The sequence below is a fragment of the Poromitra crassiceps genome (assembly GCF_964638095.1).
Source record: "Poromitra crassiceps genome assembly, chromosome: 26".
Classification (NCBI taxonomy): domain Eukaryota; kingdom Metazoa; phylum Chordata; class Actinopteri; order Beryciformes; family Melamphaidae; genus Poromitra; species Poromitra crassiceps.
In genome coordinates, this window is record NC_139640.1 from 15,097,293 (window position 1) to 15,108,773 (window position 11,481).

General features: G+C 46.4%; 1 protein-coding gene across 1 annotated transcript; it reads left to right on the forward strand.

Moving 5' to 3' along the window:
* Nucleotides 1-8,365: 8,365 nt before the first annotated feature.
* On the forward strand, nt 8,366-10,699 carry LOC310798707 (transcription factor COE1-A-like; the record flags this gene model as incomplete). Its single annotated transcript, XM_083661261.1, has 4 exons — nt 8,366-8,499; nt 9,300-9,456; nt 10,443-10,506; nt 10,686-10,699. The coding sequence occupies exons 1-4, from the start codon at nt 8,369-8,371 to the stop codon at nt 10,697-10,699; spliced, it is 366 nt and encodes a 121-aa protein (XP_083517387.1). The 5' UTR covers nt 8,366-8,368.
* Between the last annotated feature and the right edge of the window lie 782 nt (nt 10,700-11,481).

An 11,481-nucleotide genomic window follows, 5' to 3' on the forward strand; every position in this document is an offset into this window, starting at 1 on the left:
CCCCCAGCTGGTTTGAGCTGTGTCTGTACTGTCAGCGAATATTATGAGCTAGCGAATATAAGAAGTTCCGGTGAGATCTTTCAAAGTAAAAGAACGATTATGCACAATTATACTATCATTTTTAGAATTACATTTGACGTGAGGCCCACTTTTTCAGGAGTGTAACAATGTAATGAATGATTAATCCTATTTTCACCTTCAAATTGGATTTAAAACAAAAAAATGCACGATTTAGGGCAGGAAACTTTTGATTTGTTGTTTATTGGCCATATAGGGGGGGCGGCGTTAGCTCAGGGTTGGGCAAGACACCCAACCCTCCTTGCTCCCGATGGTGTGTAGGCACCCTGCGTGGCAGCCTGCCGCCATCGGTGTATGAATGGGTGAATGTAGACTATCTACTGATTGTAAAGCGCTTTGGATAAAAGTGCTATATAAATGCAGGCCATTTACCATTTACCATTTACCATATAGACCAAATCACCGTGACGTCACCATGTAAACAAATTTACTTCCGGGTACCACTTGGTGAAGGCGGCAGGTTTAAATGTGCGTGTTGTCAAATAAATGCTGTCAAACCCTCTCGTTGTTTTCGGCCGACTACTTTCAATTTAAATGGTTAAACGGTTGGTAAACATGCTTGTCCGACGTATCTAGCCTTTCTTCTGTGTTTGTTTTATGTAGTGTTAGCTAGCTAATAACGTTTGCTTGTCTGTCAAACTCGCTGTTTTGCAGACTCGTTAACATAGAAGAGCCTGGTGACGCGAGGTTACGTTAACGTTACAGACAGAGCTACCGACGCCACGTTAATTTAATTTAGCGTCAAGTCTGGTCCAACAGGTAAATAAGCTAGTCTGGTCTCCACTAACGTTAGTGAAAGTGTTGTTATGAATGATATTAAACAACAACACAACACGAACGAACCATTTTTGTCTTCTTTGTCTGTTTTTGTCTTCAACATGTCAGTTTGTGCCGTTCACCGCCATTATAATGTGTGGACCCAGGGGTACCCGGAAGTAAATGTAAACATCCCGGTGATTTGGTCTATAGACGGTTTTCACCAGCTGCAACCCCACAGCACTTCCTTTTTCTCAGCTTCTTCTTCTGTGTTTTATGGCGGTTGGCATCCTTAAATGTTGCATTGCCTCTCCCCTCTCCTCTCCTCCCCCCCCCTCTCCCCCTCTCCTCTCCCCCCTCCTCCCCTCTCCCCCTCCTCTCCTCCCCCCTCCCCTCCTCCCCGCTCCCTCTCCTCTCCCCCTCCCCCTCTCCCCCTCCTCTCCTCTCCTCTCCCCCCCCTCTCCTCTCCCCTCCTCTCCCCCTCTCCCTCCTCTCCTCCCCTCTCCCCTCCTCTCCGCTCCACCTCCTCTCCTCTCCCCTCCTCTCCTCTCCCCCTCTCCTCCCCCCTCCTCTCCCCCCTCCTCCCCTCCTCTCCCCTCTCCCCTCTCCTCTCCCCTCCCCTCTCCTCTCCTCCCCCCCACTCTGGTTCCCCCCTCTCCCCTCTTCTCCTCTGGTTCCCCCCACCCACCCCTCTTCCCCCCCACTCTGGTTCCCCCCTCTCCCCTCTTCTCCTCTGGTTCCCCCCACCCACCCCTCTTCCCCCCCACTCTGGTTCCCCCCTCTCCCCTCTTCTCCTCTGGTTCCCCCCCTCTCCCCCTCTCCTCTCCCCCCTCCTCCCCTCTCCCCCTCCTCTCCTCCCCCCTCCCCTCCTCCCCGCTCCCTCTCCTCTCCCCCTCCCCCTCTCCCCCTCCTCTCCTCTCCCCCTCCTCCCCTCCCCCCCCTCTCCTCTCCCCTCCTCTCCCCCTCTCCTCCCCTCTCCCCTCCTCTCCGCTCCACCTCCTCTCCTCTCCTCTCCCCTCCTCTCCCCCTCTCCTCCCCCCTCCTCTCCCCCCTCCTCCCCTCCTCTCCCCTCTCCCCTCTCCTCTCCCCTCCTCTCCTCCCCTCCCCTCTCCTCTCCTCCCCCCCACTCTGGTTCCCCCCCTCTCCCCTCTTCTCCTCTGGTTCCCCCCACCCACCCCTCTTCCCCCCCACTCTGGTTCCCCCCTCTCCCCTCTTCTCCTCTGGTTCCCCCCACCCACCCCTCTGTGCGGTCGCCTTTTATACACCTCCCAAACAGTGCAGGACAACGTGATTGGCTGGCTCAGATTTGAACAGATCTGAGCCAGCCAATCGCGTTATCCTGTGATGACGTAATGTCCTGTGCGCCATGACCGGATGGACCATATATGGACTTCCTCCCCCCGACTTTTGCTGCTGACTGTTACTGCACTATCCGTGCAATCCATAAAGGTACATGGACGTTACTCTGCAGAAACTACAGTAACAAAATCACGAATTGCTCTGTTTCTGGAGCTCCGCATGTCTGTGTTTGTCTAGCTAATGCGTTAACGTTTGCTAACGGCTAACATTCGCTAGCTAGCCAACCAACCAGCAGCTAACATTAGCTAGCTAGCTAGCTTACCGGAAGCTATATTTTTTCCGGATGATGGCGAAGGCATAACCCGCCCCTGGCCCTCTCTGCCTCTGATTAGTGGCAGCGTTATAAACCATAGATATGACTATATTAAAAACATAAACACACTGGCGTCTTTCATGCAGGCTAGCAAGCGTAACTGCTGTATGTCTGTCTGACCCACTGAGTTTGACGGTCTGACCACAGACGCTAGGCCAATCAGAGGCAGAGAGGGGCGGGTTATGCCTCCGCATAGCCTTCGCCATCATCCGAAAAAAAAAAAATCGCCTCCGGGACAACAACGCTTCCTACCCAGCGTGTGCACGTCTTTCCGACAGGGGTGGTTGTTATGGCAACTATCAACAACAACAACATCAACTACTACTAACTACTACAAGACATCAAGACCGAAATAGGCTACCTTGTTAATGTGTCTGTCGGAGACACGGCCTAACGTTAACATTTAATATGAGCCGAATATCAGCCTGCGCTCAGCTATGTATAGGCTACAGGAAGTAAACCGGATATTCAGGTGGGTTGTGACGGTTGTTATTGTTGTCAAGTTAAAACTGTCTATAGACCAAATCAGCGGGATGTTTACATTTACTTCCGGGTACCCCTGAGGTCCACACATTATAATGGCGGTGGACGGCACAAACTGACGTGTTGAAGACAAAAACAGACAAAGAAGACAAAAATGGTTCGTCCGTGTTGTGTTGTTGTTTAATATCATTCATAACAACACTTTCACTAACGTTAGTGGAGACCAGGACCCTGTACTACGAAGCTAGTTTAATGCCTTATCCGAGTAAGTTTGAGTTTAAACCTGGTTTAGCCGTACTACAAAGCAAGTTAACTTTCAATCACCATGGCAACTGACGCTGCAAAGCTAACCTGGTCGCGACCAGGTTAGCTTCAGAGGATAAGATCAAAATCCATGACAGACCCATATAATCGGCTCTCTGGAGTCACTCACCGTTCATATAAGATCGCCATATGAAAAATAGATTGCAGTCAACTGAGAATATAACAAGAAAAACATTTGTGGCTCTGTAGGCTACATAATTAAATTAAGTCTACTTACCACTTTATGTCTTAACAGCTCAACGATGCGTGGAGAAATATGATCACTAATCACCGCCGCGCATATCATGAATGGACCCTCAAATGGAGTGAGGGTGATATTCTCCTACATGCCAGAAAATCCGCATCGTCTCAATTCAGTTCAGCAGTTTTCTCTTTTATAGTAGGCTATTAGGCTTTATACTAGGCTATTTTATATATGAATTATTCGATCAGTGCAACCACACACATGAGTGATAGAGATCATTATTCATTGAGCATGCGTTTCTAAATCTATGGTCTAAATAGGCTTACAGATTGTGGAAATGTATAGACTGAGATTACATTTGTTGCTGCTGTATCAATGTATGCAGCTGTATCAGACAGAAATCGCTGATCGAAGTAAATCAAATGACTGATGTGAATACAAGCTGCTGCTTTAGACAGCCCTTCAGCAGACTATCCAACGCGGATTTTCATTCTGACATTAAATCGCGGATACATTAAATATCCGCTAAAACTCTGATCATGCACTGCGCTTTCATGGAACGAGGAAATGGGTGGGGAAATTGGTGTGGGCGTGGATCAACTCAGCTGTTCATAATGTGATTGGCTAGTGCACCTCTTTCGCGTGGACGCGCGCCTGTGCACGAGCGAAAAACGTGCGCGTGCACAGGCAGATCCCAGGTCCACTTACCTAGTAAAAAACCAGCGTCGTAGTATCAGTTAACTAGATAGCTTTGATCCTGTTCAGTCAAACCAGATCAAAGGGACTTATCGCGGATCTGTTAAACTAGTTTCGTAGTACAGGGCTCAGACTAGCTAATTTACCTGTTGGACCAGACTAGAGTAGACTTGAAGCTAAATTAAATTGACGTGGCGTCAGTAGCTCTGTCTGTACCAGGCTCTTTCTCGCCGAGAAGAGCCTGGTGACGCGAGGTTACTCTGTCTGTAACGTAAAAAAACAGCGAGTTTGACAGACAAACAAACATTATTAGCTAGCTAACACTAGGCTACATAAAACAAACACAGAAGAAAGGCTAGATACGTCGGACAAGCATGTTTACCAACCGTTTAACCATTTAAATTGAAAGTAGTCGGCCGAAAACAGTGAGAGGGTTTGACAGCATTTATTTGACAACACGCACATTTAAACCTGCCGCCTTCCCCAAGTGGTACCCGGAAGTAAATTTGTTTACATGGTGACGTCACGGTGATTTGGTCTATAGGCTACTAGTAAATAACAAGATAGATGCATCATAAACTGTTAAAAATTATGTTTTTCAGAAAAACACACAAACGGGTTTGTCCTCCCTAATATAGTGCAGACAGGGGCGATTGAAAAATGAGTATTTTCCAAATGGCTAGTGATTGTTCAAATTTGACCAGCAACTCAATAGATTACCACTGTTTGTTTCTGGTCAATGGTCTGGGTTGCCGATCCTGACTGAATTAGCTCATAGTAGCTGAGCCGAGCCGAGCCGAGCTCAGGGGGGTGGGGGGTTGCGGGGGGCCCGCGGCACAATATTATGTGCGTGTATTCATTCATTCGTTCATTCATTTCAGCATAATAATGCTCACAGGGGGAGCCTGACCCATTGGTCCTCCTGTAGTTGCGGGACTCGGATACAAGATGGCGCTGTTGTGTTGTATTTAGACAGTGAGGCGGATCTGCGATCATGCAGACAGACACATGTCGCCGCTGCTGCCTTCAGAGAGCCGTGCCGTGCCGTGCTGAGAGGCAACTCCTTACCAAAGATCACTATCATATCCTTATCATAGCCTACTCCTATAGGGTGTGTGTGTGTGTGTGTGTGTGTGTGTGTGTGTGTGTGTGTGTGTGTGTGTGTGTGTGTGTGTGTGTGTGTGTGTGTGTGTGTGTGTGTGTGTGTGTGTGTGTGTGTGATCCATATAGGCTATCAGTGATACTCAACTTGCGGCCCGCGATGGAATTGCAAAATATATAGCCTATATATATATATTATTATTTTTTACAGTGCACCTGAACGCAACATGTTCATGCCCAAATGTTCATGTCATTCTGGCCAATACTCCACTTCTGTTATAGCATTTCAGTCTGGAATATGGAATATCTTTCAATAATCTATGATTTAGCTGCTAAATTGTCAAATACTGCCATCTGCTTGCTACCCAGGCACTTATGTAGGCTATGTAGCCTACTTAACTAACTAACCGGTGTGCACACCATTGTCAGACTAAACTCCGGCTGACACCCCAAAAAACCTACAATCCGCTACAGAAAAATGTATATTGTTTGTTTATTAACTGGCCCCTGGTCTATCCTTTCACGAAAGTGGCCCGCGGGCAAAGCAAGTTGAGTATCCCTGGGCATATGTTGCAGTTTATGGGCCTAATTTTGTATGCTATTCCTATAGCCTATAACCCTATGGGAGTTAGGCCTACAGTTCATAATTGCTCATTCTTGAGTTCAGTTAATGGAATTTATGGCACTTCTTACGTCATGCATTCGTACAATATTGAGACTTTTGTATTATAGCATCCTTCTAAATTTTAGAATGTAGAAATTATTTTATTAGGCTATAGGTATACTTCTAGCCTATTTTTTAACACGGTTTTATGGCACCACACTCCATCTCATTATAGTACTGATTAGGCTATATTTCAAACATTACAGTTTCTTTTTACATAACTTGAATTTAATAACAAAATCAACAATTATGAACTTGGAGTTTGTCTCTCCTTTCCTATTTTAAATTAGCCTAAGTGACATGTTTAGCCCATTCATATAGGCTAGATCCCACCAGCAGAGCTTGTCAACACCATAAAGCCCCTCATAGTCTAATTACTCCCAGCCCCCCCTTCCCCCCCCCCCCCCCCCGTGAATAAGCTTATAGTCATTTTTACTGACAGCTGAAGAATACTGAAGTTCTTAACCTTTTTCACCATAATCGATCAATGTGCTTTAGGTGTGTTTTATGTAGGCCTATTAGGCTAAAGATGTCATGGAATCATCCAATGTGTATTTTGTTTGGATTCTTTCGCAGCGGGATCGCATGATATAAATTGTTTGAAATAACAGATGGGCGCCAGAGGGAGAGACAAAGCAGGAAAATCTGGTAGCAATTATCCTCAATTATGTTCATTGTTATTTTGAGCTAATTATTGTTATTGTCACTTTTGTTTGTGTGTCTTGCGGCGCTAGCCAGCAAAAAGCGCGCCTGCAGAAGACAATGGGAAACAGGAATAATGTTTTGACGATGAAATATGGCTTTGATAATTGAGTCTCACCAAGTTGGTCTAAATAAACGACGAGCCAAATGTAGGCTGTGTTTTATAGCCTATCAAATCGCCCGAATGTCTTCTCAGTCTAGCAATAACATCTCAATTACGCTATTATTGATGTAATAAAAAATAGAGCCACTGGTGGGATTTTGGTTATTCTGAGCTTTGTGCAACGAGAAAGCTCTTTTTTCAATAGGCAAATTACCTGGAAATGTCGGAAATGTCCTTTCTGTATTCTGTTATATTTTTTGTTTGCTTATAGTCTATTTTTATTTATTTATGTTTGCCTTATTGCGCGGTCTATATTGATGTTCCGGCGAGGAAAGGTTTGCAATTTAGCCGTGATCTGGTGGTCCTGCAAGCGGTCCCCATGGCTCCCAAACGGACAACCCACACCGCCCTGCTGTAGCTACGACCCCCTTGAGCAACACACCCGCACGGATGCCTCTGGAGCGCACTCGGTAAAACGTCCCAATATATAGCCTATGGATCAAATAGGCTTAGCCTCTCATTCACACAAGTTCAGTAAAGCCTTTACTTGGTCCTGAAACTTTGGTGCGACATGACGCCATCATCAGGCCATCAGATCGGACATGCGGTGTCCCGAGCAGGGCCGAGGGGAACAGAGGGACGTCAGATCAGGTGGGACAGAGCGGTGTTCCGAGCAGGGGCGATGGGAACAGATCGGGACAGGGAGGAGATGGAGATGAGGAGGGGGGGAGAGAGAGAGAGAGGAGGGGCTCCGTGGCCGCATGAGGCGGACCTGCCTTTGTTTGGGGGCGGCTCCTCCACTCCCCTCCCTCCCTCCTTCCCACGCATCCTCCCTCTCTCTCTCCCCCGGGGCGGGAGAAGCCTGTTCACAGTCCTTTGGGAAGAGTCACTCACAAGGCGTTGCGCTGGTTCCCTCAGAGAGAGAGAGGAGCAGCGCAGACCAGGCAGGAGAGGAGAGGAGAGGAGAGGAGGGACTCGATCACCAGCTACGAGGAAAACACCGGCCACGGCGGCCAGGCACGGCACGGCACGGCGCTGCGCTGCTCTGCACCCCGAGTCCCGACACACACATCCTGGGGATAAGAGAAGAAAAGAAAACAAAAAGAAAAGAAAAGTACGACAAAAGAGAGAGAGAACGACTTGTCAAGATAAGGATGACATCTGATCTGGGGTGCTAGTTGATCTCTCTCTCTCTCTCTCTCTCTCTCTGACGGAGGAAGGCAGTGTGGATCTCCAAGCGCACCTGGAGGGACTTAACACATCCCCACCCCGGCGTTTTTGAAGTGTTTTCACGCGTTTGGATAGGACCTACTGCCAGCAGCCTACACGCTTTCCCTTCCTTGACTCGCTCCTCGGGGTGAAATTCACGCGGATATAAAGACTGTGAGTCACTTGGCCCCCCGAAGCGCGCACGGATAAGCGCACCCACGTTGTTCCTCCGCTCTCCAGAGTGATCGGAGGAGTGGGCGGGGGTCTTATAGGAGGACAAGTGCACCAGCAAGGCGGACCGACACCGAGCAGGCAGCGGCGGACAGATCGAGCAGGGGTGGTGGGGGACCGAGCGAGCAGCTGAGGCGGGGGAGAGCGGCGGCAGAGGTTGTGTTGATGTTCGGGATCCAGGAGAGCATCCAGAGAAGCGGCAGTAGCCTGAAGGAGGAGCCGCTGGGAGGCATGAACGCTGTCCGGAGCTGGATGCAGGGGGGCGGCGTGATGGACGCCAACACGGCCGCCCAGAGGTGAGTCGGAGCTCGGGGGGAATACGACCAGCCTCCGTCTGTTACCCAGAGACCCAGGACACGACACTGTTCCCCCCCCATTCAGGACCATGCATCAGGGGACACAGAGCAGCGTCTGAGTGGGGTCTCTTTGGCTGTCGGGATATTCTGGATTTAACTGCTCCTGGGACACCGATCTAAATCAAGACACTTCGGGGAAATACGATTCCTATGCAAATATCAAACCCCGCAATACATGGCTCTATTTAAATATGCCAAATTAGAAATGGCAACGTGTTTGCGCAATATAGATTTGATTTTTACGCATGCCGTGCATCATATTTGCACACATTTTAGGAGTTTTAGTTAGCCTCGAGTGGAGGAGAAAGAGACAGATTGTCCTATAGAAAGGCAAATATTTTTCATTTTACCCTTATTTTCTAGACCTACTCGTTATGTTGATGGTGGAGTGGAGTAGCCTATAGTCTACAAGCTGCTCCTCCACCCATGAAAACAACCAACACAAACAAAATGAGCATATTTCAGAATATTGAATTGATGGTTTACCTAAACACATCTGCTCATAACTTGCATCAATATAGCCCCACTACGATGATTTTCAATATTTATGGCAGAAAAAAAGGGGAAAAAAATAATAAGAAAGAAAAGGAAACGCAAATAAAAGGTGCACAACGTGACTTTAGGTGCACTTTATCTTCAACTATACATTACATCCTTTGCCACGTGTTCTTATAAAGTTGAACTTTGTGCAGCAGCCCATGATTCTAACAGCGACTCGCCCTGCGCCTGTGTGTCCGCAGTGGAGTGGGTCTGGCCCGGGCTCACTTTGAGAAGCAGCCGCCCCCCAACCTGCGGAAGTCCAACTTCTTCCACTTCGTGCTGGCTCTGTACGACCGGCACGGCCAGCCCGTGGAGCTGGAGAGGACCTCCTTCCTCGGCTTCGTGGAGAAGGACAAGGTCGGTCAGGGTCTGTTTATGGTCCATTGATTATTTCAGATGAACGGAAGGCTGCTTCATTCTGACAGATGACAGTTTGAAGGCCTGCTAATTCTATTGTGGTTGATATTACTGATATCATAATTAGCCATATAGCCTATATGTCGTGTATATTACATTTTAACCTGAAAGCGTTCCTATAGGCTGTGTATTAAAACTTAGCTGTAGCCTACAAAAAATACAGCTGCCAATAGTCTATCATTTTTCCACGAAGATTATCATTAATTGTCTATTATTAATTTATTAGTTGTATTATTATTAATAGGCTGATAGTATTATTAGATCTATTGATAGGCTATATTATCATTATAATTGCATTGCCTTAGTGGCATAACAACACTGGTATACTGTAAATGAGACAAATAAAACTTAGTCTAATATAAATCAAAAACAGTTAAATTTGCTCGATTTGTGCGCTGGGCAAATTAAATCCGTCCCGACATTTAAATGGTTTTAAATTGCGGTTCAATTCAACACAACAACTTGTTCTATGTAAACCTTGGCTGGGTGACCACTCTTCTCATCAATTATGACACCATTTAAATTAGAGAGGGAATTAGTTAGTTGATTTATTTTGCCCTGCAAACATAAGCAGTAATTACAGAGGAATTAAAACAAAACAAAACAAAACAAAAACAATAACAGCGTGATTACATGGAGAAATTACAGGCCTGCATGCCATACTTTAATATCGCCTTTATGAATATAAATCACGTGCTTTTTAATGCATGACCAACATGATGAATTCAATAACTTAGCTATAGGCCTATTCTGCAGACAAATCTTTTTCTGTTGTCTCCTAAACAACTGTGTGTGTGTGTGCGTGTGTGTGTGTGTGTGTGTGTGTGTGTGTGTGTGTGTGTGTGTGTGTGTGTTGGTGCGTGCGTGCGTGCGTGTGCGTGCGTGCGTGCGTGCGTGCGTGTGTGTGTGTGTGTGTGTGTGTGAAGGAAACGAGCGGAGAGAAGACCAATAACGGGATTCATTACAGGCTGCAGCTCCTATACAGTAATGGTGAGTGTGTGACACACACACACACACACACACACACACACACACACACGCACGCACGCACGCACGCACGCACACACACACACACACACACACACACACACACACACACACACACACACACACACACACACCGATATTTACATGTTTTAGTCACACTTGCTTGTCTTTTGCTCTCACAGTTATACAGAGCTGACATATTGTTGGTTTAAATGTGGAACATTTGAAACAGACTATCAGAACTTATTTCAAATGCATTGTAATCTACACTTCAAATGGCTGTGTCATTTGATCGATTTGTGTACAAATGTTTACTATTTCGGTGCAACTGTCACAGCCAATTCATGTTGTTGCTAACTGACTTTGTTCATTTGAAATGGGCTGTGTGACGGTTTGAGCTGTTGAGTTGTTGCTGCCGCTGCTGCTGTTGTTGAATTCACCCTATACTATAAAACCATCATATCTGTGTCGTTTTACCTTATGCTTGGAAAAAAGAAATGCTTCCACCAGATTAAATAAAAGACGTTAGGTGATGTTGACCGATGGGTTCTTTTCATGGCTCTGCAGCAGCTGCATATAGCTCAACTCAAGCCCCTGTTTGGTCCAGAATAGATCTAGATTAGCTAAATCGTGATCAGTGTTGGGCAGTAACTTAGTTACTGTAACTTAGTTACTGTAATTTATTACTTTTTACCAGCAACTAGTAATGCAAGGGACTACAATTTTCAAAAAGTAATTATATTACAGTTACTAATCCAAGTAACTTCGAGTTACTGCATTACATTCTCCAGCATTGGCACAGCGCTAAAACGCAGTGTGGAGATAGATAGATCTATGTGAGGCTTCTGTGTTGCCAGAAGACAATACTTTTTTTTGTACTATAGGCAAATAAATTAAAAGTCTGCAGTTTGGCTAAATGTTGACTCCTGCTCTAAGATTAATTATTGTTCCAATAAAGTGGATTCAGTTGTAAAAGGA